Source organism: Melanotaenia boesemani, unplaced genomic scaffold (genome assembly GCF_017639745.1).
Source record: "Melanotaenia boesemani isolate fMelBoe1 unplaced genomic scaffold, fMelBoe1.pri S9xx2, whole genome shotgun sequence".
NCBI classification, from domain to species: Eukaryota; Metazoa; Chordata; class Actinopteri; order Atheriniformes; family Melanotaeniidae; genus Melanotaenia; species Melanotaenia boesemani.
Window position 1 is genome coordinate 6,840 of NW_024580593.1, and position 26,467 is coordinate 33,306.

The 26,467-nt window shown below is 47.8% G+C and overlaps 1 protein-coding gene and 1 long non-coding RNA gene across 2 annotated transcripts; both read right to left on the minus strand.

Moving 5' to 3' along the window:
* Window positions 1-10,332: 10,332 nt before the first annotated feature.
* LOC121636117 lies at window positions 10,333-15,708 on the minus strand. The gene is made up of 4 exons (XR_006009639.1): window positions 15,546-15,708; window positions 15,283-15,447; window positions 13,052-13,222; window positions 10,333-10,369 (listed from the first exon to the last, which is right to left on the minus strand). It is a non-coding gene; the product is annotated as an uncharacterized LOC121636117 (long non-coding RNA).
* A 309-nt stretch (window positions 15,709-16,017) lies between these two features.
* On the minus strand, window positions 16,018-21,298 carry LOC121636118 (caspase-1-like; the record flags this gene model as incomplete). The annotated part of the gene is made up of 4 exons (XM_041979422.1): window positions 16,018-16,045; window positions 17,217-17,334; window positions 20,629-20,667; window positions 21,014-21,298. Coding segments are annotated over 4 exons (470 nt in total), but the record flags the coding sequence as incomplete, so codon positions are not given.
* Between the last annotated feature and the right edge of the window lie 5,169 nt (window positions 21,299-26,467).

A 26,467-nucleotide genomic window follows, 5' to 3' on the forward strand; every position in this document is an offset into this window, starting at 1 on the left:
ATGCAGAGTTGTACAGTTTGATGGCTCAGGGGACAAAGGAGTCTCTGAGCCGGTTGGTCCTCCTCTTGGGGAGGAGCAGCCTGTTACTGGTCAGGCTTCTCTCTGCACTGATGACAGTGTGCAGAGGGTGACTGGCATCATTCATAATAGCCAGTAGTTTTTTTAGTGTCTAGGAGGTAGAGAATAGCATCCTCCACACCCACACCTGCGCGATAGGCAAACTGTAGGGGGTCCTGGGCCTGTTGCACTTGGGGCTTGAGGAGATTGAGGATGAGCCGCTCCATCGTCTTCATCAGCTGGGATGTAAGTGCCACCGGTCTGTAATCGTTCAGCTCACCAGGGCGGTTTTTCTTTGGAACTGGAACAATACAGGACGTTTTCCACAGGGTAGGAACTTTCCCCAGCTGTAGACTGTGGTTGAAGACATGCTGGAGTGGTTCCCCCAGTTCAGCAGCGCTGGTCCTAAGCAGACGAGGAGGCACTCCGTCAGGGCCTGCTGCTTTCCATGGGTGGAGCTTCCTCAGTTCTCCCCTCACCTGTTCTGCTGTTATGTGTGGAGGGTGTTGAGATGGGGGAGGGGTAAAGGTTGGCAGGGGGGCTGCACAGGGGATGAAGTCAGGGAGGATGTGTACTGCAGTGGGGGAGGGGGGACCGTGGGCTGGTCAAAGCGGTTAAAGAAGATGTTCAGCCTGTTTGCTTCTTCCACTGTCCCCCCCGCTGTTATGGCCTTTGATCTGAAGCCTGTGATGGTGTTGGCACCATCCCAGGCCTCCTTCATAGGGTTCTCACTCAGTTTATCCTCCACCTTCCTTCTGTAGGTGTCCCTCGCCACCTTCAGGCATTGTTTCACCTCCCGCTGTGCTAACTGCATTGCCTCCCTGTCATGGTTCATGAAAGCCACCTTCTTCCTGTTGAGGGCAGCTTTGACATCTTGTGTTATCCAAGGTTTGTTATTTGGATAACAACGGACAGTCTTATTGGGGGAGACTACGTCCAGCGAGAAGTTGATGTAGTCTGTCAGACAGTGAGTCTGCTCCTCTATGTCCTCCCCATGTTGTCTCAGCAGTACGTCCCAGTCAGTGATGTCAAAGCAGTCTCTCAGAGCATCCTCTGCCTCAGGTGACCACTTCCTGATGGAGTGTGTGGTTTTAGACATCCTTTTGACCAGGGGGGTGTACTGTGGCTGTAGGTGAACCAGGTTGTGGTCAGACTTTCCAAGTGGGGGGAGGGGGGTGGTTGTGTAGGCATCCTTCACATTGGAGTACAGCAGGTCTATTGTTCTGTTGTTCCTTGTGGGACAGTCTACAGCCTGGTAGAAGGAGGCCAAGGTAGAGTCCAGGGAAGCATGATTAAAATCCCAGATTTGACCATAAACGCCTCGGGGTGCTTTGTCTGCAGCCTTGCTGTTACTGTGTGTATCTTCTCACACAGCTGATGCTTCCACGCTGGGCGGGATGTAAACACAGAGCACGATCACGTGACTAAGCTCCCTCAGCAAGTAATATGGCCGCAGACTAACGGCTAACAGTTCCAAGTCCTGGCAACACAGTTCCTTTTTCACTGAGACATGTCCTGGACAACACCAACGTTTGTTCACATATATGATGAGCCCCCACCTCTGCTCTTACCGCAGGGTTCATGTCTCTGTCAGCTCTCACAGCAGTGAAACCCGGTAGATCCACGTTAGCATCCGGTATCGCATCAGTGAGCCATGTCTCTGTGAAGATGTAGAAGCTGCTCGCGCGATAACTCCGTTGATTGTTCAGTTAACAGCTCGTCCATCTTGTTAGGTAGTGAGTTGACGTTAGTACAGAGGGGATCACTGGCTTAAAACGTTGTCGAGCAGCGCCATTTAAAAAAAATAAATAAATAAAAAAGGAAAAGCTAAGGGAAGAGCATTCGAAGTGTTTCTGTGTGAAAGTACAGAGATGGCTTTTTGTGCTGCAGTGAAACGTTCTAACATGAAGGGGAGTCGCCTACATGGACAGAAACACTACAACCTCATGTCTAAACACACAGAAATGGAAAACGTAGCTTTAGATTTCAGGTAACACCTGATGATGGCAACCACTGTTTGTCCAAGGTGAGGAAGGACATTCGAGTGAAGATGACGGCGTGTCCAACATCTGCAGAGTCCTCGTCCTGACACAGCTCAGTTTGCATCAGCCACAACATTTCCGCTCAACTCAGTCAAACTGATGCAACTGTCCTTCGGTCCAAGCGCTCGTCCTGTCCTTCGGTCCAAGCGCTCGTCCTGTCCTTCGGTCCAAGCGCTCGTCCTGTCCTTCGGTCCAAGCGCTCGTCCTTTCCTTCGGTCCAAGCGCTCGTCCTGTCCTTCGGTCCAAGCGCTCGTCCTGTCCTTCGGTCCAAGCGCTCGTCCTGTCCTTCGGTCCAAGAGCTCGTCCTTTCCTTCGGTCCAAGCGCTCGTCCTTTCCTTCGGTCCAAGCGCTCGTCCTTTCCTTCGGTCCAAGCGCTCGTCCTTTCCTTCGGTCCAAGCGCTCGTCCTTTTCTTCGGTCCAAGCGCTCGTCCTTTCCTTCGGTCCAAGCGCTCGTCCTGTCCTTCGGTCCAAGCGCTCGTCCTTTCCTTCGGTCCAAGCGCTCGTCCTTTCCTTCGGTCCAAGCGCTCGTCCTGTCCTTCGGTCCAAGCGCTCGTCCTTTCCTTCGGTCCAAGCGCTCGTCCTTTCCTTCGGTCCAAGCGCTCGTCCTTTCCTTCGGTCCAAGCGCTCGTCCTGTCCTTCGGTCCAAGCGCTCGTCCTTTCCTTCGGTCCAAGCGCTCGTCCTTTCCTTCGGTCCAAGCGCTCGTCCTTTCCTTCGGTCCAAGCGCTCGTCCTGTCCTTCGGTCCAAGCGCTCGTCCTTTCCTTCGGTCCAAGCGCTCGTCCTTTCCTTCGGTCCAAGCGCTCGTCCTTTCCTTCGGTCCAAGCGCTCGTCCTGTCCTTCGGTCCAAGCGCTCGTCCTTTCCTTCGGTCCAAGCGCTCGTCCTGTCCTTCGGTCCAAGCGCTCGTCCTGTCCTTCGGTCCAAGCGCTCGTCCTTTCCTTCGGTCCAAGCGCTCGTCCTGTCCTTCGGTCCAAGCGCTCGTCCTTTCCTTCGGTCCAAGCGCTCGTCCTTTCCTTCGGTCCAAGCGCTCGTCCTTTCCTTCGGTCCAAGCGCTCGTCCTTTCCTTCGGTCCAAGCGCTCGTCCTTTCCTTCGGTCCAAGCGCTCGTCCTGTCCTTCGGTCCAAGCGCTCGTCCTGTCCTTCGGTCCAAGCGCTCGTCCTTTCCTTCGGTCCAAGCGCTCGTCCTTTCCTTCGGTCCAAGCGCTCGTCCTGTCCTTCGGTCCAAGCGCTCGTCCTTTCCTTCGGTCCAAGCGCTCGTCCTTTCCTTCGGTCCAAGCGCTCGTCCTTTCCTTCGGTCCAAGCGCTCGTCCTTTCCTTCGGTCCAAGCGCTCGTCCTTTATGTGTGTTGGTGCAGGCGAGGGACATCCAGATGGCAGGAGGAAAACACAACAACACACACATCCAAACAGCATCTCGTGCAGGTTCCAGCCAGAAAAGGAGACAAATATGCAGCAGAACTGAGGTCCACGCTGCAGGAGTCCTTTTAGGTCTACAAGCTGTTGTTCCAGGTTCTTTATTTGCTGTTTAGTCTGTTGTTCTTTCCTATTTACACACTTACAAAGACACACAGCCCAGCCTTGTCTGCTGTGTGGACTTCTGGATATCACATTACATATTTTCATAAATTTGTGAAGCCAACCTGCACATGATGGGAACTATTTTGGTCGCTAAGCAAGCTGTGCTGTCCAGGTTCCCTCATCCCAGTGAAGACGAAGAGGTCTGGAATGTCCATCGTAGGTGCTCCTCACCTGTTAGAGCCAACGTGGAAACATCCAGGAAACCACTTCTATGCTTTTTAAACTTTTCTTTCTACCTTCTTGTGTGAAATAAATACAAAGCAGCAGGAAATCTGCTCCTCCCACACCTGTTCCTTCCTCTGTAAGAAGCTTCTTTCCTCCTCTCCTCACCTGTGTTACTGCACCTGTCTGAACTGGTCCTCTGGATAAGAGACACCTGTCCACACCGTCCAACAGCCAGACTCCAGCAGAGACCTGTCCAAGGACGTTCTGCATTCTGGAAATATTCTTTAAATTAAAAGCAGACAGCTGAACAGATTCAGATCAAATGTTTTTATTCTGTCAGACGGATTAAATGATCACGTTTACATCCGTGAGATAAAGAGAAAACATCAGGTTACATTATAAACTACTAACACATGAAAACCATCAGATTAAAGCCCACAACCAGTTTAAAGAGATTAAAACCAAAAAGAAAACTTCATTCCACGTTTCACATGGAAAGCCAAACATCTGGAGACGGATGGAAACAAAGAAATGGAGAATTACCAGAAAAAGTCCATTTTATGACGTAAAAATCAATAATTCATCAAGAAAACGTCCGAAAGTCCAAACAGAGACAAACGGAGTGAAACACTGGGAGGATTTTCATTTCCAGCATCATGAAGTGGAACTAACTGCAGCTGACATGAAGTCAACACAACATCCTGATATTCAGTGTGAAGCTTTGACTGGAAACAACATGTGGATCCTGGAAGAAGCACAGCTTCCATCTTTAAAGGACTGGAAGAGGAAGAAGTTTCCAAGGAACCATTTAGAAGAGTTTCACACACAAACTGATTGAATCCATGAATCTGAAAAGATGTTTCTGAGTGAAAGAGACAGACATGTACAGACTGAAGTATCTGTTCACCAGTCAGAGTTTCTCTGCTACCACCACACTCTTTACACTCAACACAGAGACACCCAGGAACCAGACCTGAAACCAGACCTGAAACCAAACCAGGAACCAGACCAGAAACCAGACCAGAACCCAAATCCAGCATAGAGAGGACGAGTGAATGTGGTGATGAAGGTGTGGAGGTGGATCAGTGAGTCAGAGGAGACTCTGTAGAAGGACAGAGAGCCAGCAGGACAGTCCACATACACTGCTACTCTGTCAGAGACAAAGGAGGAGGAGGAGGAGGAGGAAGAGGAGGAGGAGGAGGAGGAGATGTGTGTTTCTCTGTTATTGTGCCAGACAGAGTAACCTTCATAATCAGAGCAGCTCAGACTCCAGGACTGATCATTTAATCCAAACCTACAGTCTCTTCTGATTTCTCTGTAACTCACTGATATAAAAACGAATCCTCTCCACTCGACCTCCCAGTAGCAGCGACCAGTCAGAACATTTTCACACAGCAGCTGAAAACAGTTAAATCTATCTGGATGATCAGGATATGACTGAAGCTCCTCCACAGATGTCACCTTCCTGTTGTTGTCAGACAGTTTGAGGTTTCTGTGCACTGTGTTCATGTGGATGGTGAGTGGACAGGAATCTGATGGAGAGAACAAACACAATCCAGCTGCAGTTATTGATCTATTGACACTTTGATGCTGACTGATGAATGAGTGATGGGACAGTGTGAAGATGGTTGAATGTGATGAATCCAATGAAAAACACACTTACACTTCCTCACACCTCCTGGTCTCAACCATGGTTCTCCAGCAGGCTCCACCCTGAAAGGAGGAGGGGGTCAGAGCATGCTAACATGGACATTACATGGCTCTCACACACACTTTGTTCTACACTGAGAAAGGAACAGTCCAACATCTGGACACATCCACCTGATTGGAGCATCTCCAGACTAGAAGGAGCAGAATCAGGAAGCTGATTGGTCCACACCCACACCAAGAAAACTGCTTTGTGGAAGTCCCAGTTTCTTCTTTCAACCATCTTCTCCTTTTCATCTCTTCACAGATGAAGAACTCTGCAGAAACTCCTGATCTAACCAAGAGCTGCATCTTCTCTCTGCCCTGAAGTCTTATTGATCAGCTTCTGACAATAATCTCCTCTGCAGAGCAGATTGGCTCAGATTCTTTGTTGTGACTCAGCTGGGAAATGTTAAAGTGGTTCTTTTCCTGCACATGAAGCTAAATGACTGTCAGAGACTCTGTTTGAGGCCATGATGTGTGTGTTTGGAGCTGTGACGGCTTGTTTCCTACTGACCACTAACAGCTCTTCATCATCACACTGAGGATTTGTTCCCTCACATTATTCCTGCAGATCCTGCTGCTGTGTGGACACAAACACATTTCTTTCTAAAGCAGGAACAAATCAGAGGGATCAGCAGCATCAACTCACCACACTTCTTCCACATCTGATCCAGTCTGCTGATTCATTTCCAGTTTGAAGTGCAGCCACATCACCAGCTTCTACTGACTCCTACATCTACACTGTTATTGAAGCTGATTGATCATCTGATGGATGATTGAATGAGTAATTAGTGAATCAGCAGCATGGGACCATCAAAGCTCTAAAGTCCTGAGTGAAGAGGAGAGGTTAGACTGCCTCTGGTGGTCAGACATGGAGCTGCAGCTGCTGAAATACAGGATGTGACAGGATTCAGGAAAGTCTGTCTCATCTTTCCTCAACATCAGCTGTGAACATACTGAGTCCTTTCACGTTAACCAGGAAACCTGATGTAACATCATCATCTTCATCACAACACACACACACTGCCATCTCCATCACCTCCTCCAGCACCCGATCCAGCCGTTATCACATGACTGAAGCAGCATTATCAGTGGTTATCAGTCCATTCCTACGGGACAGTAGGGCTCTACTCCACCTCCTAGTGGCTCCAGTAGGTCCTTATCATCTATTTACACCACTGATCAGCAGCACTGATACAGGAAGACTCCTGATCCAGTCCCACAGGAATCCAGTCCACCGGCAGGTCTGAAATCTTTAGCATGACGCTGCATTTTCTGGTAAAACAACCTACATTTAAGTCATGTGACTGCTGAGTGAATATTGAGTGTAAAGTGACAAAGTCTGGACAGAAATCCAGAGACTCTCTCAGTCATTTTCATTCATGTCCTCATTATGAGTCCAGATCATCAAACACTAAGCCAGACTTCAGGAGCATGAAGAAGTAAAGAACTTGTGTTTTCCTGTCTAACTCCTCTTTTCAGATCAGATCAGGGGGAGGGGCTCCACTGACTGTCTCCATCATTGTGATCAGCTGTGTGCAGCTAATTGAAGGAAAGAGATTAAAAACTGCAACGACACTCATGTGTGACGTTGCACGGAGCAGCGGCACCAACAGAAGACGACATGAATGAAAGAATCTAGAGGGAAGGAGTCTTCAGGGACCAGAATACTTCCTGCTCTATATGTGTCTCATCTAAATTCATGTTGTGGGTCTGTTGCTGTGGTTCAGCATCAGGAGCCTCCAGTAAGTGGGAGAATCACTGAGCATCATCATTCATGGGAAGCTTTTCATCCATCATGTGTTTAAATGTGTCTATACAGAGGTAGGAATACAGGTCTGATCAACACGTGCACATTTCCACATGGACTGATTTCTAAAGAGAACTTTACAAGAACATGACTGTTCACACGCTTTTATAAACATCTGTGCTAAGCTAAGCTAAGCTAACATTTCCTGGAGCATCTCTGTGTCTGATCCAGGGTCAGAGGACAGAAAAGATGTTTCTAGGACAGAATGTCCCTTTAACCTGCAGAGATGTTTCCAGACTGAAGAAACTCTGAGCAACAGACAGTTATCACTGTTGTTCCTGCAGATGTTCTCCTTGGAGACTCTCCTACTCACATATCTGCTGTGAGCAAAGGAAAAAGGCTCCTACATGTGTGATGGTTCATATAACACTCATATCCAGCATGAAGCAGGACTGAGTGAAGGACAGAGAAAATGTCTGCAGATCTTCCTCCTCTATCAGACATTGTGTGGCTGCAGCAGCCTCTCCATACCTGAGTCTGTGTGGATGCTTCAGTGCAGCCATCAGCAGCTTCACTCCTGAGTCTCCTGGATGGTTGTATCTCAGGTCCAGCTCTCTCAGATGGGAGGGGTTGGAGGTCAGAGCTGAGGCCAGAGAAGCACAGCCTTCCTCTGTGATCAGACATCCTGACAGGCTGCAGAAAGAACACGTATGACAGAAGAGCTGTAACACTGAAGCTGCTGCACATGATGGACATTTCTACACATGCTCTAGTGTGTTGAAAGCTGCAGGATTGTAGACCTCCAGGACCCCCTGCTCTGCAGACACCGTTCTGATCCAAGTTCTCTTCAGTAACAGCTGATATCTAGCCGACTTTCCATGTGAGGAAACTACTTTAACCTCTGAATATAAATACACACGATGAAACATGATGACAGCAGAGCTGTAATGAAACGGAGGCAGTCATGAGTAAAAGGAGGAAATGAAACGTGTTTTATTGCTGATCTGTCGCCGTGATCAGAAGAAAAGCTGCTGAAAGGAAGAAGAAGAGAAGGATCATCTTTTCTGAGCTGGACCTGCAGAGGGAAACAGACATGCTGGGTTGAAGCACCACTTCCCTCCAGGACAGAATCATACGGGTTTCTCATGGTGTGGGACGCTTTCAGTAGTTGTTTGTTTGTAGGAGTGTAACAGGTGTAACTGTGGAATGGCCCTTTAAGGGTGCTTCTGCTCGTCTACTAATGATGATGTCATCAAGATGCTTCTGGGAGAGAACGGATGGTCTTGCACACGCTTGGGCTGCAGACGGACATTTTTGGGAGCTCTTCTCTTGTTCTCTTCACCCTCGTTGTGACGGACGTGTTTTATGTTTGATGAGACAGTAGCCGTCCAGCCGGGCTTTAGATGGTTGACCAATGTCCTTTATTAAAGCAACACACACTGTGGAACCTCCAGTACCAGTGTAGCTGTGGGTTTGTCCACCTTTACTAGACCTGCTGAGCTCATTTCTCTTTCCACACAACACGTCCACGTTACAGGAGGTAACATGTAAGTATAAAGGTTTCTATGTCTGAACATCTCTGGAGGAGACAAACAGGAGATGGTTGATGATGATCAGCAGACTGCTGAGACAGGGAAGATGTGGATTAATGAGCCCACGCTTCCTCCTCCTCCTCAGACAGGACAGGGTTGCGTTGCTTCCTGTCAAACACTCATGTGGGTTTTGTTCAAGTGAAAATCTCGACATGCTTGAAGTAAACCTTGAAAATGAAAGAAAAAAAAGAAATATGGTGGAGGATCGGTACTCTGATCCAAGCTCTGCATGTACGTCTATGGAATGACTATAATCCACCAGTCATTTCCTGTCTGTAGTAACAGAGCAGGCTGCTCTCCTCACTGCTTCCTAGGATTCCCTGTGGAAAATAATGCAGGATCTTCACACCTGTCCTAGGAAATCAGCTGACCGGCACAGCTGGAGATGTCTGCCTGGACCAGCTGGTAGGCGTCCCTTCATCTTCTCTTTGTTTCAGATCATTGATTCAGAGACTCCAGCCGTGTCCTCAGAGGAAGTCCTGCAGGTGCAGAGGGAACCATCACCGCTATTAACCAGGTGGACAAGGAGCTGCAGGAGATGAAGTCTGGAGGGAAACTGGGACGCCACTAAAAAGCTTTGTGGAGAAATAAAAACTTTTCTTTGTGTTTCCTAAGTGTTGCATCACTTCTAGACCTCCAGCCTCCAGTCTGGTCCCGCTCTGCTGGGAACTGAAGCTACTTTCCACCTGTTCTTTTACTGGCTGCTGCATGCTGGGACGACTTCTTCAGAAAGACGTCTGCAGACACCAGAACGTAGAGCGGTTCCGGTGCTTCCATTCGCCGCCTGAAGCCTCGTTTCCAACAACGGATACGGAGCAGATCCTACAGATGAAGCCTCAGTTACTGTGGACCCAGGCCGATGAGCCACATGTTGAGCCACACATGGACGTTTAGAGAATGAAAAGACTTTGATTGATGACAGCAGGTTTCTTATGTATTTATATGTAAGCATGCAGTGGTGGAAGTGTATTAAAAGTGCCTCTTGGTTCATGTTGTAAACAGCTTTAATATCTAACGTGATGTAAAAGTCATGTGACTGAACAAACGTCTCACATCATCTCTTTGGGTTTATTCTGGACCGGTGGTGTTGCAGTTTCCCCTTTCTCCAGATTCTGTGTGACGCCAGAGTCAGAGTAGCCGTGAAGGCGGGGACACCCTCCCGCCATGTTTGTTTTTATAAATCCCAGGAGGTGATATAATTGGCTATTATAACACGCTGGTATTTGTACCTACGCCAGCTTAGAAATGAGAACCTGATCTCTAAAACCAGCATCAGCCAGTCCCCCTCTAATAAAAACCCATTGTAAACTGTTTGATGAATCCTGACCTGAGAACTTCCAGTTTGCAGTCTGGACTCTTCAGTCCACCACAAAGCTTCTTCAGTCCTGAGTCCTGCAGGTCGTTGTTGCTCAGGTCCAGTTCTGTCAGACTGGAGGACTGGGAGCTGAGGACGGAGGACAGAGGTCCACAGCTTGTCTCTGAGAGACCACACGCACTCAGCCTGGAGACACAGTTCAGGAGAAAAAGACTCGAGAGATATAAAATGAATCAGATCACAACCAGAAAAACTTTATTAATCCCAAAGAGAAAACAATGACATCATAGAGTCGTCCCTCATCCTGGATGTAGACTGAAAGACTGTAGAGAGAACCAGCTTTATAACCTCCTTATCTAGACCTGAACCCACATCCTAGACCTGACCCCACATCCTAGACCTGAACCCACATCCTAGACCTGACCCCAGATCCTAGACCTGACCCCAGATCCTAGACCTGACCCCAGATCCTAGACCTGAACCCAGATCCTAGACCTGACCCCACATCCTAGACCTTACCCCAGATCCTAGACCTGACCCCACATCCTAGACCTGACCCCACATCCTAGACCTGACCCCACATCCTAGACCTGACCCCAGATACTAGACCTGACCCCACATCCTAGACCTGACCCCAGATCCTAGACCTGACCCCACATCCTAGACCTGAACCCAGATCCTAGACCTGACCCCAGATCCTAGACCTGACCCCACATCCTAGACCTGACCCCAGATCCTAGACCTGACCCCACATCCTAGACCTGACCCCAGATCCTAGACCTGACCCCAGATCCTAGACCTGACCCCACATCCTAGACCTGACCCCAGATCCTAGACCTGACCCCAGATCCTAGACCTGACCCCAGATCCTAGACCTGAACCCACATCCTAGTCCTGACCCCAGATCCTAGACCTGACCCCACATCCTAGACCTGAACCCACATCCTAGACCTGAACCCACATCCTAGACCTGACCCCAGATCCTAGACCTGACCCCAGATCCTAGACCTGACCCCAGATCCTAGACCTGAACCCACATCCTAGACCTGACCCCAGATCCTAGACCTGAACCCACATCCTAGACCTGACCCCAGATCCTAGACCTGACCCCACATCCTAGACCTGAACCCAGATCCCAGACCTGACCCCACATCCTAGACCTGACCCCACATCCTAGTCCTGACCCCAGATCCTAGACCTGACCCCACATCCTAGACCTGACCCCAGATCCTAGACCTGACCCTAGATCCTAGACCTGACCCTAGATCCTAGACCTGACCCCACATCCTAGACCTGACCCCACATCCTAGACCTGACCCCAGATCCTAGACCTGACCCCAGATCCTAGACCTGACCCCACATCCTAGACCTGACCCCAGATCCTAGACCTGACCCCAGATCCTAGACCTGACCCCAGATCCTAGACCTGACCCCAGATCCTAGACCTGAACCCACATCCTAGTCCTGACCCCAGATCCTAGACCTGACCCCACATCCTAGACCTGACCCCAGATCCTAGACCTGAACCCACATCCTAGACCTGACCCCAGATCCTAGACCTGACCCCACATCCTAGACCTGAACCCAGATCCCAGACCTGACCCCACATCCTAGACCTGACCCCACATCCTAGTCCTGACCCCACATCCCAGACCTGACCGCAGATCCTAGACCTGACCCCAGATCCTAGACCTGACCCCAGATCCTAGACCTGACCCCAGATCCTAGACCTGAACCCACATCCTAGACCTGACCCCAGATCCTAGACCTGACCCCAGATCCTAGACCTGACCCCAGATACTAGACCTGACCCCACATCCTAGACCTGAACCCAGATCCCAGACCTGACCCCACATCCTAGACCTGACCCCAGATCCTAGACCTGACCCCAGATCCTAGACCTGACCCCAGATCCTAGACCTGACCCCAGATCCTAGACCTGAACCCACATCCTAGTCCTGACCCCAGATCCTAGACCTGACCCCACATCCTAGACCTGAACCCACATCCTAGACCTGAACCCACATCCTAGACCTGACCCCAGATCCTAGACCTGACCCCAGATCCTAGACCTGACCCCAGATACTAGACCAGACCCCAGACCCTGGACCTGAAACCAGATCCTAGACCTCACCACAGATCCTAGACCTGAACCCAGATCCTAGACCTGAACCCAGATCCTAGACCTGACCCCACATCCTAGACCTGACCCCACATCCTAGACCAGACCCCAGACCCTGGACCTGAAACCAGATCCTAGACCTGACCCCAGATACTAGACCTGACCCCAGATCCTAGACCAGACCCCAGACCCTGGACCTGAAACCAGATCCTAGACCGCATCACAGATCCTAGACCTGACCCCAGACCCTAGACCTGAACCCAGATCCTAGACCAGTCTCCTGTGATCCATATACACATAATTTGAATGATGGCTCAGGAGGGAAAAAGAGGGAAGAAGAGGATTTCTCCAGAATGTGGGACTGAGATCCTGATGGACCACGTTGGAAAACTAGAGCAGGTTTTATGTGGTGGGGACGGCGTGGTCACCAGCAGGTCAGAAAGGTGGAGGAGGGCAGCAGGTGGAGATGCTATCAACGGCGTGTCAGAGGAAGACACCAGAGAGGAAGAACAGCTGGATGTATCAGTCAGTAGAGCGATCGGCCGGATAACTGAACTTTTTTCTATTGATATTAAATGTAAAATAGTTTTTAGTAAAATAAACTTCAGTGTTTGTTCCTTTTAATCGCTGCTGGTTTTTAATAATAGATCCATGTTCTGCTCACACCTGAATCTGTTCTCTTCCTGCCAGTATCGTTTCTACCTGGTGAACTCATCCCACGCTGTTCTGCATCGAACCAACCTCACCTGAGAGTTTGCAGGTCACATGATGGACTCTGTAGAGCACACAGCAGCTTCACTCCTGTTCTCTCCAGGCTGCAGCTTCTCAGCTGCAGCTCTTCCAGACAGAAGGACCGGGAGCTGAGAGCCGAGGACAGAAGTTCACAGCTTCTCTCTGAGAGGTTGGAGACAGTCAGCCTGGAGAGACGATGGACATAATGAGTGGTTGTAAGAAGCTTTCTTTTCTCTGCTGGGTTCTTTGTTCTGAACTTACAGAGATGATCTCTGACTTTGTTCTGGTTCTGTTTCTGATTCCAGAACTGAGACATCAAACAACACAAATTTCTACGTCACTGAGGAGATCCTAACGTTTGGTGAGATGCTGCTTCTTCATGGTTTCTTCCGTTCTCCTGCATGAGCAGCTGTGTGTGAAACAAGGATTTATCTGTGACTTGTTTGTGGAGCATCTGCTGCCGCTCATGGCTGGAAATCAGAGCAGACGTCTGAAGAGCAGCAGTAACATTTCATCATGGATTTATTAACGGAGCGCTACGTACGCAGGACTTCAGGAATTACAACATGTTTCTGTTGATGTGGGTTCACATCGTTTTACACATGAAACTAGTTTTATGCATCTAGACTCTGGAAAGCCATGAGAACCTGTTTGGACTGTTGAGGCTGATTTATAGTCGGGTTTCCTTCAGTCTGTTTGATCAGACCTGGGCATATTACGGCCCGCGTGACGTCAATCCTAAATTACAACATAGATTATAGAAATATCTACGTTGTGTGTTTGATACAACAGTTCTGCTTTTACTTTGAAAAGCGTTACTTCCGTATTGACGTGTGTGCGTGATGTGAGCTTTGAGTGAAGGTGATGCTAACCAGGTTACTCATAAAATGTCAACTCGCGCTAAAAAAGGAAAAGTTGATCATGAACGTCGTGTTTTTAACAGGACCAACAAGAACGTCTTCACAGAAGTTGAAGGTAAAGCTGTGTGCTGGATTTGTGGTACACAGGTCGCTGTGTTAAAGATTACAATTACACTACACGACCAAACATGAAGATAAATACAACAACCTGTCTGAAAAAGAGCAAAGCTGCAACCCAGCAAGACTTTTTACCAAACTTCACACCACAGAGAAGCAGCCGTTGGGACAAGTTATGTCATTTCTCACTGAATCAGCAGAAAAAGTGAAGCATTTTCTGACAGAGTTTATTAAGGAGAGCTTATTGGACTCTGCTGCACTGATATGTCCGGAGGAAAAGGACGAGTTTGAGAACGTCTCGCTCTGCCGACGCACCGTGACGAGGCGGGTTGAGGACATGCTGAAACTTAAAGCTTCAGCTGAAGAACAGAGCTGCAGACTTTGTTTTTCTCTGGCTTTGGATGAGAGCTGCCATGTGCGTGACTCCGCCCAGCTTCTCTTCTTCTTACGTGGAATAACTGCAGACTATCAAGTCACAGAAAAGCTGGCAGCCATACAGCCGATGAAAGGGACGACCACTGGTTATGGATTATTCACAGAGGTAAATGCATGTTACACAAGTTAGGACAGAAATGGGACAACCTGGCAGGTGGGACAACAGGTGGTTGTCCACGTCTGAGGGGAAAATGTTGGTCTTTTAAAAAGAAAGCAGGACAAAGTGACAGAAACGGACTTTTTGCATTGTGTTACACATCAGGAAGTGTTGTGTAAGACAGTTAAAGATGAACCACGTTGTTAATGCTGCTCTAGAAGAGAACTTTCCACACCAGAGGAGGCATGCTCAGAGGATTCTAGTCCTCTTTGAATCTACTTATGTATGTGAACATTCTCAGTGAAGTTAACAAACTCAAACACAGATCCTCCATCACGGATGACCACCTCTCAGCTGTCCGTCACATGGCCTCCTCAGACATTCAGCCAGATTTCAAAGTCCTTGTTCAAGCCCAGAACAGACTGGATTATTCTCACTGAAAAGGTAGAATGAGGAGGAAAACTGTACAAGTTGTTGTGTTGCTGCATTTCTATAAACTTGTTGTTCCAGACAAACTGAGGGAGGCTTTGGTCCCCTCAGCAGTAAGACTGTACACCTGCCTGAGGGGCGGTGTGGGGGCTGTTAGTGGTGTGGAAGTGGAAAAGTAGGACACATCTTTAGGCTACGTGGACTAAAACTGATGATAAAATATTTCTGGAAGTGTTGCAGGTTACTGCATCAGAGACGGTATGAAGCTGAAACAGTAGAACATGTGGGAGCAGCAGAGAAACCTGACCTGAGAGTTTCCAGTCTGCAGCCTGGACTCTGCAGTTGATCACAAAGCTTCTTCAGTCCTGAGTCCTTGATGCTCAGGTCCAGGTCCTTCAGTCTGGAGGACGGAGAGCTGAGAGCTGAGGACAGAGCTGAACATCCTTCATCTGAGAGGGAACAGCTGCTCAGTCTGAAGAGGAAATAATAAGACAAGTAATAATCTGTCCATGATGTACCCTTATACCAGCAGCAGTATATTTCTCCACATCCTGCTATATATGTACTTACAGAGCTTTGCTGGAGGCTTTGACCACTGGCAGCAGCCTCAGAAGAACCCACTCTGAAGGAGAGAATTTCTCCAGGTCAAACACCTCCAGATCTTCTTCTGATGACAGTAAGATGAAGACCAGAGCTGACCACTGATCAGGAGACAGATAATCTGTGGAGAGACGTCCTGAGCTCAGGAACTGATGGATCTGCTCCTCTAGAGAACGATCATTCAGTTCATTCAGACAGTGGAACAGATTGATGCTTCTCTCTGCAGACACATTCTCACTGATCTTCTTCTTGATGTACTGGACTGTTTCCTGATTGGTCTGTGAGCTACTTCCTGTCTGTGTCATCAGGCCTCGTAGGAGACTCTGATTGGTCTGCAGTGAAAGACCCAGGAGGAAGCGGAGGAACAAGTCCAGGTGTCCATTTGGACTCTGTAAGGCCTCGTCCACAGCTCTCTGATGGAGACATATTGAATCTAGTTTCTTTAACTTTGTGGACCTCTTTTTTTGTTTCTCAAACAGGTTGATTCCAGACTTGTTGAAGGTCAGACGGACATAAAGAGCAGCCAGAAACTCCTGAACACTCAGATGGACGAAGCTGAACACCTTCTCCTGGTACAGTCCTCTCTCCTCTTTAAAGATCTGTGTGAACACTCCTGAGTAAACTGAGGCTGCTGTGATATCGATGCCACACTCTGTCAGGTCTGATTCATAGAAGATCAGGTTTCCTTTCTGCAGCTGATCAAAAGCCAGTTTTCCCAGAGACTCAATCATCTTCCTGCTCTCTGGACTCCAGTGAGGATCTGTCTCAGCTCCTCCATCATACTTGACCTTCTTGACTTTGGTCTGGACCACCAGGAAGCGGATGTACATCTCAGTCAGGGTCTTGGGCAGCTCTCCTCCCTCTCTGGTTTCCAGCACATCCTCCAGAACTGTAGCAGTGATCCAGCAGAAGACTGGGATGTGGCACATGATGTGGAGGCTTCGTGATGTCTTCATGTGGGAGATGATCCTGCTGGCCTGCTCCTCATCTCTGAACCTCTTCCTGAAGTACTCCTCCTTCTGTGGGTCAGTGAACCCTCTGACCTCTGTCACCATGCACACACAGTCAGGAGGGATCTGATTGGCTGCTGCAGGTCGTGTGGTTATCCAGAGGCGAGCAGAGGGAAGCAGTTTCCCCCTGATGAGGTTCGTCAGCAGCACATCCACTGAGGTGGACTTCTTAGGGTCAGTTAGGATTGTAGTTTTGTTAAAGTCCAGAGGAGGTCGACTCTCATCCAGACCGTCCAAGATGAAGACAACCTGGAACTCTTTAAAGCTGCAGATTCCTGCTTCTTTGGTTTCAGTAAAGAAGTGATGAACAAGTTCCACCAAGCTGAACGTTTCCTCTTTCAGCAGATTCAGCTCTCTGAAAGTCAGTGGAAACAAGAACTGGATGTCCTGGTGGGCTTTGTCTTCAGCCCAGTCCAGAGTGAACTTCTGTGTTAAGACAGTTTTCCCAATGCCAGCCACTCCCTTTGTCATCACTGTTCTGATTGGTGCATCTCTTCCAGGTGGGAGTTTAAAGATGTCTTCTTGTCTGATGGTTGTTTCTGGTCTGTGTGGTTTCCTGGATGCTGTTTCAATCTGTCTGACCTCATGTTCATCATTGACCTCTGCAGTCCCTCCCTCTGTGATGTAGAGCTCTGTGTAGATCTGGTTCAGGAGGGTTGGGTTTCCTGCTTTAGCAATCCCCTCAAACACACACTGGAACTTCTTCTTCAGAGCAGATTTGAGTTCAGACTGACACTTCTGAAGAGCTCCTGAAAAACAAACCACATTTCATTTTTTCTGTTACTGAGCAGTTTAATAATAAAACATCTTAACTGTCAGATCAGCTGTTTTCTATACAAAAGCTGTCAAATACAGTTTTTGTCTCAGTTACAGTAATGAGTGAAGGAGAACTTCTATTTCTGATTGTACATCTGTATTTTTAGACTAATATGAAAATCATCAGTGAGAGCTTTCAATCTGCCTTTTGGGTTCATTTGTCTTCTGAACAGGAAAAGAAAATCCTAAATAAATACAAACGCTGTTCTGAGTTATCACCCTGTAATCTGTCATTCTGTTCTGGTTGGACTGGTCTCCTAAGAGATTTATAGAGACACCCAAAGAGCTTTAGACTATATCTATTATTCATTCACTCCTCACTCATACTTGGTGATGGAAGATGCATGTGTAGCCACGGCTGTCATCAGGGTTCCTACAGCTTAAAGCAAGTTAAATTTAAGACTTAAAGACTTTTTAATGCCATTTGAAAATAAATTTAAGACCAACTTCCCAATTAACAAAAGTGGGGGAAAAACACCACATCAATTACAAGTGTTTAGGGACAATTTCACCCAAATGTTTATTTTAACATAAAACATAAAACCGTCTTGTTGGAACCGCATGCAAACGAGTAGGTAATGTCGGAGTCTGGGACCATTGCACCAAATAAGTCTCCAACTCCCTCATTAGACTTGAACGGTTGGTGTTTTGTCACGGTGTTCAGAGACCACAGTACCTCTGCTTTCAGTGTAGGCGTACACCCGAACATTGTCCGGAGATGTGGTGCTGCTGTCCCAGTTGTTGGTATCGGTAGTGCGGGTGGAGGCATGGTGGAGACGAGAGGAGAACAGAACTGGGAAATACCTGGCGTATGCAGTTGGCAGCTCGATTTTGACGCTTTGTGTTTCGCGCTCTGCATGTGGGACTCCACTGCCTCGAAAATACACCGTGCCTCGTACACATTGCCTGGTACCGCTTTCAGCCATGAAGAAAAATCTGGGTCGGACAGCCAATTGTCGTTTAATTTACACTTTCCCATGATGTAGTTCAAAGTTGCTACATTAACAACGTGCGTCTGCTCTTAGAGTTAGAGACGCTGCAACCACGTCACTGTTTTGTTGGTTCAGCCATCATGTTCACATCATCAGAGACATTCGGTACATTTTAAAAAAAATTAATGTTACGATTTATTTTTAGATTTGAGACTAATTTCAATTATAAAATCCTACTAATTATGTGTAAACATTTAAGACTTTTGAAACATAAAATTAAGACATTTTAATAACAATTAAGGCCTTATTTTTAGATTGATGAATTCAATGCCTTTAAAGACTTTTTAAGGATCCGCGGGAACCCTGTGTCCTGGGACAGACAGACGGAAACGTGGTAAGCTACATGTGTAGCCACTGCTGTCCTGGGACAGACAGACGGAAACATGGTAAGCTACATGTGTAGCCACTGCTGTCCTGGGACAGACAGACGGAAACGTGGTAAGTTACATGTGTAGCCGCGGCTGTCCTGGGACAGACAGACGAAACGTGGTAAGTTACATGTGTAGCCGCGGCTGTCCTGGGACAGACAGACGAAACGTGGTAAGCTACATGTGCAGCTACTGCTGTCCTGGGACAGACAGACGGAAACGTGGTAAGCTACATGTGTAGCCACTGCTGTCCTGGGACAGACAGACGAAACGTGGTAAGTTACATGTGTAGCCACTGCTGTCCTGGGACAGACAGACGGAAACGTGGTAAGCTACACGTGTAGCCGCTGCTGTCCTGGGACAGACAGATGGAAACGTGGTAAGTTACATGTGTAGCCACTGCTGTCCTGGGACAGACAGACGGAAACGTGGTAAGCTACACGTGTAGCCGCTGCTGTCCTGGGACAGACAGATGGAAACGTGGTAAGCTACATGTGTAGCCGCGGCTGTCCTGGGACAGACAGACAAACGTGGTAAGCTACATGTGTAGCCACTGCTGTCCTGGGACAGACAGACGGAAACGTGGTAAGCTACACGTGTAGCCGCTGCTGTCCTGGGACAGACAGATGGAAACGTGGTAAGCTACATGTGTAGCCGCGGCTGTCCTGTGACAGACAGATGAAAACGTGGTAAGTTACATGTGTAGCCGCGGCTGTCCATGGACAGACAGACGGAAACGTGGTAAGTTACATGTGTAGCCGCAGCTGTCCTGGGACAGACTGACGGAAACGTGGTAAGCTACATGTGCAGCTACTGCTGCCCTGGGACAGACAGATGGAAACGTGGTAAGTTACATGTGTAGCAGCGGCTGTCCTGGGACAGACAGACGGAAACGTGGTAAGCTACATGTGTAGCCGCGGCTGTCCTGGGACAGACAGACGGAAACGTGGTAAGTTACATGTGTAGCTGCAGCTGTCCTGGGACAGACTGACGGAAACGTGGTAAGCTACATGTGCAGCTACTGCTGCCCTGGGACAGACAGATGGAAACGTGGTAAGTTACATGTGTAGCAGCGGCTGTCCTGGGACAGACAGACGGAAACGTGGTAAGCTACATGTGTAGCCGCGGCTGTCCTGGGACAGACAGATGGAAACGTGGTAAGCTACACGTGTAGCCGCGGCTGTCCTGGGACAGACAGACGGAAACGTGGTAAGGTACATGTGTAGCAGCGGCTGTCCTGGGACAGACAGACGGAAACGTGGTAAGCTACATGTGTAGCCGCTGCTGTCCTGGGACGGACAGACGGAAACGTGGTAAGCTACACGTGTAGCCGCGGCTGTCCTGGGACAGACAGACGGAAACGTGGTAAGGTACATGTGTAGCCACATTTATACACCCGCTATACTAAAAGGTATAGGAAGGTAAAGTGTTTAGCCCAAGAAAACAATGACATATAGAGTAGGGGGGTGTGTATCAAACAACAAACCTTCCAATTATTGGATGACCCGCTCTCCTACCTGAGCCACCGCTGCTCCAAACGACAGAGAGGAAAACTCTGATCATTACCTGATTGATGGAGTTATCAGAGAAGTTTAAGTATCTTGTCGACAGTATGATCTGACATCTTTTTAATGTTTTCTAATGGGGCTGCATGGTGGTGTGGTGGTTAGCACAGCAGCCTCACAGCAAGAAGGTTGCTGGTTCGAGCCTCAGCTAGGAGGAATGTGTGTGAATGGTTGTTTGTCCCTATCTGTGATGGACTGGTTACCTGTCCAGGTGTACCTGGAGCCTCAGCTAGGAGGAATGTGTGTGAATGGTTGTTTGTCCCTATCTGTGATGGACTGGTTACCTGTCCAGGTGTACCTGCCTGTTAAAATACTTGGATAAGCTCCAGCGTCCCCGTGACCTGTAATGGATTAAGCGGTTCAGAGAATGAATGTTTTCTAATTGTGAGAAATCTTTGACTTTTAAGCTTCTGTCCCTAAAGCACAAACTGACTTGAGACAGATGCCGGGGCTGCTGGAACCTTTGACTTCTTCTGAGGTTCCAGCAGCACCTGGTCTAATATTTGGTCCAACATGGTAAAGATTCTGGTCTGTAAATGACTCTTCCTTATGTAAAGCATGTAAATTATTCATTTGTTAGCTAAATAAACTCATCTTTAAATACAGCTGAATATAAAAACCACGACACTGCAACAGTTCAAGAAAAAGAACAAAGAAAGAAATGATTACAGAAATATATGGCCTTACCTTTCTGAGCAGATGGATCAGAGGACAAACCCAGCTCACAGGAAAGATAAATGTCACAGGTTTGGAGATGTTCTATCATCTTCTGGCAGGCTTCATTCCCTTTAGGTTTCACAGCGTCGATGAGGGCGCGGGCCTTTTCTTCTGTGGTTGGGTTCCTCTCAAGTATGTCCTTCGTCTCACTGTCATTTAAAACAAGGTCTTCTTCCAGGTGATCTAAGAGCTCTTCAAGGATTTCTAATGAAACCTTCTTCACAAACTTACGGCGAATCTTGAAAATTATTCTTTCTACAGGAAGGAGAAGAGAACAAGTGAAAGTCAGACTTTGGTACTTTCAGTAAAAGCATTGAACATTTCTGGTTTCTGGAATTTAAAAAGAATGTCTGAATCAGGACCATTTGCTGGTACAGTATGGAGAGCCGTTTTATTCAAAATTAAATAAATAGAAAAATAAATAAATATATATATATATATATATATATATATATATATATATATACATACACACACACATATACAGTACAGACCAAAAGTTTGGACACACCTTCTCATTCAAAGAGTTTTCTTTATTTTCATGACTATGAACATTGTAGATTCACACTGAAGGCATCCAAACTATGAATTAACACATGTGGAAGTATAGTACATAACAAAAAAGTGTGAAACAACTGAAAATATGTCATATTCTAGGTTCTTCAAAGTAGCCACCTTTTGCTTTGATTACTGCTTTGCACACTCTTGGCATTCTCTTGATGAGCTTCAAGAGGTAGTCACCTGAAATGGTTTTCACTTCACAGGTGTGCCCTGTCAGGTTTAATAAGTGGGATTTCTTGCCTTATAAATGTGGTTGGGACCATCAGTTGCATTGTGGAGAAGTCAGGTGGATACACAGCTGATAGTCCTACTGAATAGACTGTTAGAATTTGTATTATGGCAAGAAAAAAACAGCTAAGTAAAGAAAAACGAGTGGCCATCATTACTTTAAGAAATGATGGTCAGTCAGTCCGAAAAATTGGGAAAACTTTGAAAGTGTCCCCAAGTGCAGTCTCAAAAACCATCAAACGCTACAAAGAAACTGGCTCACATGCGGACCGCCCCAGGAAAGGAAGACCAAGAGTCACCTCTGCTGCGGAGGATAAGTTCATCCGAGTCACCAGCCTCAGAAATCGCAGGTTAACAGCAGCTCAGATTTAGAGACCAGGTCAATGCCACACAGAGTTCTAGCAGCAGACACATCTGTCGAACAACTGTTAAGAGGAGACTGTGTGAATCAGGCCTTCATGGTAGAATATCTGCTAGGAAACCACTGCTAAGGACAGGCAACAAGCAGAAGAGACTTGTTTGGGCTAAAGAACACAAGGAATGGACATTAGACCAGTGGAAATCTGTGCTTTGGTCTGATGAGTCCAAATTTGAGATTTTTGGTTCCAACCACCGTGTCTTTGTGCGACGCAGAAAAGGTGAACGGATGGTCTCTACATGCCTGGTTCCCACCGTGAAGCATGGAGGAGGAGGTGTGATGGTGTGGGGGTGCTTTGCTGGTGACACTGTTGGGGATTTATTCAGAATTGAAGGCATACTGAACCAGCATGGCTACCACAGCATCTTGCAGCGGCATGCAATTCCATCCGGTTTGCGTTTAGTTGGACCATCATTTATTTTTCAACAGGACAATGACCCCAAACACACCTCCAGGCTGTGTAAGGGCTATTTGACCAGGAAGGAGAGTGATGGGGTGCTGCGCCAGATGACCTGGCCTCCACAGTCACCAGACCTGAACCCAATCGAGATGGTTTGGGGTGAGCTGGACCGCAGAGTGAAGGCAAAAGGGCCAACAAGTGCTAAGCATCTCTGGGAACTCCTTCAAGACTGTTGGAAGAGTATTTCAGATGACTACCTCTTGAAGCTCATCAAGAGAATGCCAAGAGTGTGCAAAGCAGTAATCAAAGCAAAAGGTGGCTACTTTGAAGAACCTAGAATATGACATATTTTCAGTTGTTTCACACTTTTTTGTTATGTACTATACTTCCACATGTGTTAATTCATAGTTTGGATGCCTTCAGTGTGAATCTACAATGTTCATAGTCATGAAAATAAAGAAAACTCTTTGAATGAGAAGGTGTGTCCAAACTTTTGGTCTGTACTATATCTATATCTATCTATATATCTATATCTATATATATATCTATATATATATATATATATATATATATATATATAGATATATATCTATATATATCTATCTATATCTATATATATATATATATATATAATCTATATATATATCTATATATATCTATCTATATCTATATATATATATATATATCTATCTATATCTATATCTATATATATATCTATCTATATCTATATATATATATATATATATATATATATCTATCTATATCTATATATCTATCTATATCTATATATCTATATCTATATCTATATCTATATCTATATCTATATATATATATATATATATATATATAAGGAACAACAGAACAATAGACCTGCTGTACTCCAATGTGAAGGATGCCTACAGAGCCACCCCCCTCCCCCCACTTGGAAAGTCTGACCACAACCTGGTTCACCTACAGCCACAGTACACCCCCCTGGTCAAAAGGATGTCTAAAACCACACACTCCATCAGGAAGTGGTCACCTGAGGCAGAGGATGCTCTGAGAGACTGCTTTGACATCACTGACTGGGACGTACTGCTGAGACAACATGGGGAGGACATAGAGGAGCAAACTCACTGTCTGACGGACTACATCAACTTCTCGCTGGACGTAGTCTCCCCCAATAAGACTGTCCCTTGTTATCCAAATAACAAACCTTGGATAACACAAGATGTCAAAGCTGCCCTCAACAGGAAGAAGGTGGCTTTCATGAACCATGACAGGGAGGCAATGCAGTTAGCACAGCGGGAGGTGAAACAATGCCTGAAGGTGGGGAGGGACACCTACAGAAGGAAGGTGGAGGATAAACTGAGTGAGAACCGTATGAAGGAGGTCTGGGATGGTGTCAACACCATCACAGGCTTCAGATCAAAGGCCATAACAGCGGGGGGGACAGTGGAAGAAGCAAACAGGCTGAACATCTTCTTTAACCGCTTTGACCAGCCCACGGTCCCCCCTCCCCCACTGCAGTACACATCCTCCCTGACTTCATCCCCTGTGCAGCCCCCCTGCCAACCTTTACCCCTCCCCCATCTCAACACCCTCCACACATAACAGCAGAACAGGTGAGGGGAGAACTGAGGAAGCTCCACCCATGGAAAGCAGCAGGCCCTGACGGAGTGCCTCCTCGTCTGCTTAGGACCAGCGCTGCTGAACTGGGGGAACCACTCCAGCATGTCTTCAACCACAGTCTACAGCTGGGGAAAGTTCCTACCCTGTGGAAAACGTCCTGTATTGTTCCAGTTCCAAAGAAAAACCGTCCTGGTGAGCTGAACGATTACAGACCGGTGGCACTTACATCCAGCTGATGAAGACGATGGAGCGGCTCATCCTCAATCTCCTCAAGCCCCAAGTGCAACAGGCCCAGGACCCCCTACAGTTTGCCTATCGCGCAGGTGTGGGTGTGGAGGATGCTATTCTCTACCTCCTACACCGTGTCCAAGTACATCTGGATAAGGGGAGGGGCACAGTGAGGATCCTCTACTTGGATTTTTTCAAGTGCCTTCAACACAATCCAGCCCCTGATGCTTCTGGACATACTGAGGGAGATGCAGGTGGACCCCTGCTTGGTGTCCTGGATTGGTAACTACCTCACAGAGAGACTGCAGTACGTCAGGCTAAAGGACATCACATCTGACACTGTTATTAGCAGCACAGGAGCACCCCAGGGGACGGTGCTGGCCCCCCTCCTCTTCACACTCTACACCTCAGACTTCTTTTTTTTTTTTTTTTTTTTTTTTTTTTTAAACCTGTCTTGTCCAGCATCGTTGCAAACAGAATGATTGTCTGGCTGCTGTCTGGTGCTGGGCAATTTTACTCTATCAAGCAGGGATTTATACTACATGTATAAAGTCCCTCTTGATGAAAAACTTTATTAAATCAGACTCTTAATGCTGGACTCGACCGGAGGGGACAGAGAGAGAGAGAGAGAAAAGAAAGTAGAGAGAAGAGGGAGGGGAGAGAGAGGGACAGAAAGGGTGTGGGGAGTGCGGGTGGGGACTTGAAACATCATACAGAAGACCATGTAATCCATACTACTTACAACATATATAGCTAAGATCATCCTGGCCAGTAGGTCATTACACAACTAGTTGATAATAGTAACAATAATAATAATCACAATAATAGTAATAATAATAATAGTAGTAGTAATAATAATAAGAGTAAGAGTAATAATAATAATAAGAACAGAAATAATTAAAAAAAGAAACAAAATATGATAATAGATCACTGCTGTATTCAAGAACACGCGCAGAGAAACCTGTGTGGATGTGTTGGAGAACTCGGCCACACGACGACGCAAAGACTGTGTGGAGACGTTCAGGAAGGAGTGACCATGCAGAGTGATCATGCAGATGCCACCTCACTTGAACAGAGGCCAGAGTCAGGCCAGCGGTCCCGAGACCTAGGCCACCAGCCCCCCCGCAGGCAACAGATCCCGACCGGGTCCACAGAGACGACCACTCGCCCGCCCAGGAAGGCAGCAGCAGGAGACCCCAGCAGGAGCCGCCCCGCGGACACAGGGCACCGGCCCCGGCGGGGCCGAGGCCAGCAGTCCCCGACCCCCCCGGGCACCGGCCGCCCGGGACAGACAGGGCAGAGGGCCCGGGCCCAGGAGCGCAGGGACACCCCCCCCCCCCCCCGGCCGAGGGCCAGCACGCCACCCGGGGGGACCCGGCCCGCCCAGGCGGCCCCCGCCAGAGGCCAGCCCCACACCCCAGCGCCCAGCCGCACACCCGAGAACCAGTCCTGCCCCCCCCCAGACCAACACACACACACACAAACACACACACTCTCCTTCCACTCCTCCATTCATCCTCCCATGCAATACACCATTCACCCATCACATACTCTGTCCTCCCACACACACACACACCATCCTTCCACATCCATCCTTCCCACACACACCATCCTTCCTCGCCACACACTCACCATCCGTCACCAGTACACTCTCCCACACCTATCCCATCCTCCCACACACACATCATCCCTCCACCACTCATCCTCCACACATACACCATCCTCCCTCTCAAACACCATTCATCCACCTTCACACTCCCATACACACACACACACACACCTTCCTTCCCAACTACCCATCCTCCCACACATACATCATTCTCCTACACCAAACATCCACCTTCACGTACCCCATCCTCCCACACACACACACCACCCCTCCATCACCCACTCTCCCAAACATACACCACTCCCCACACACACACACCATCCTCCCTCCCATACACCTACCCCATCCTCCCGCACACACACCATCCGA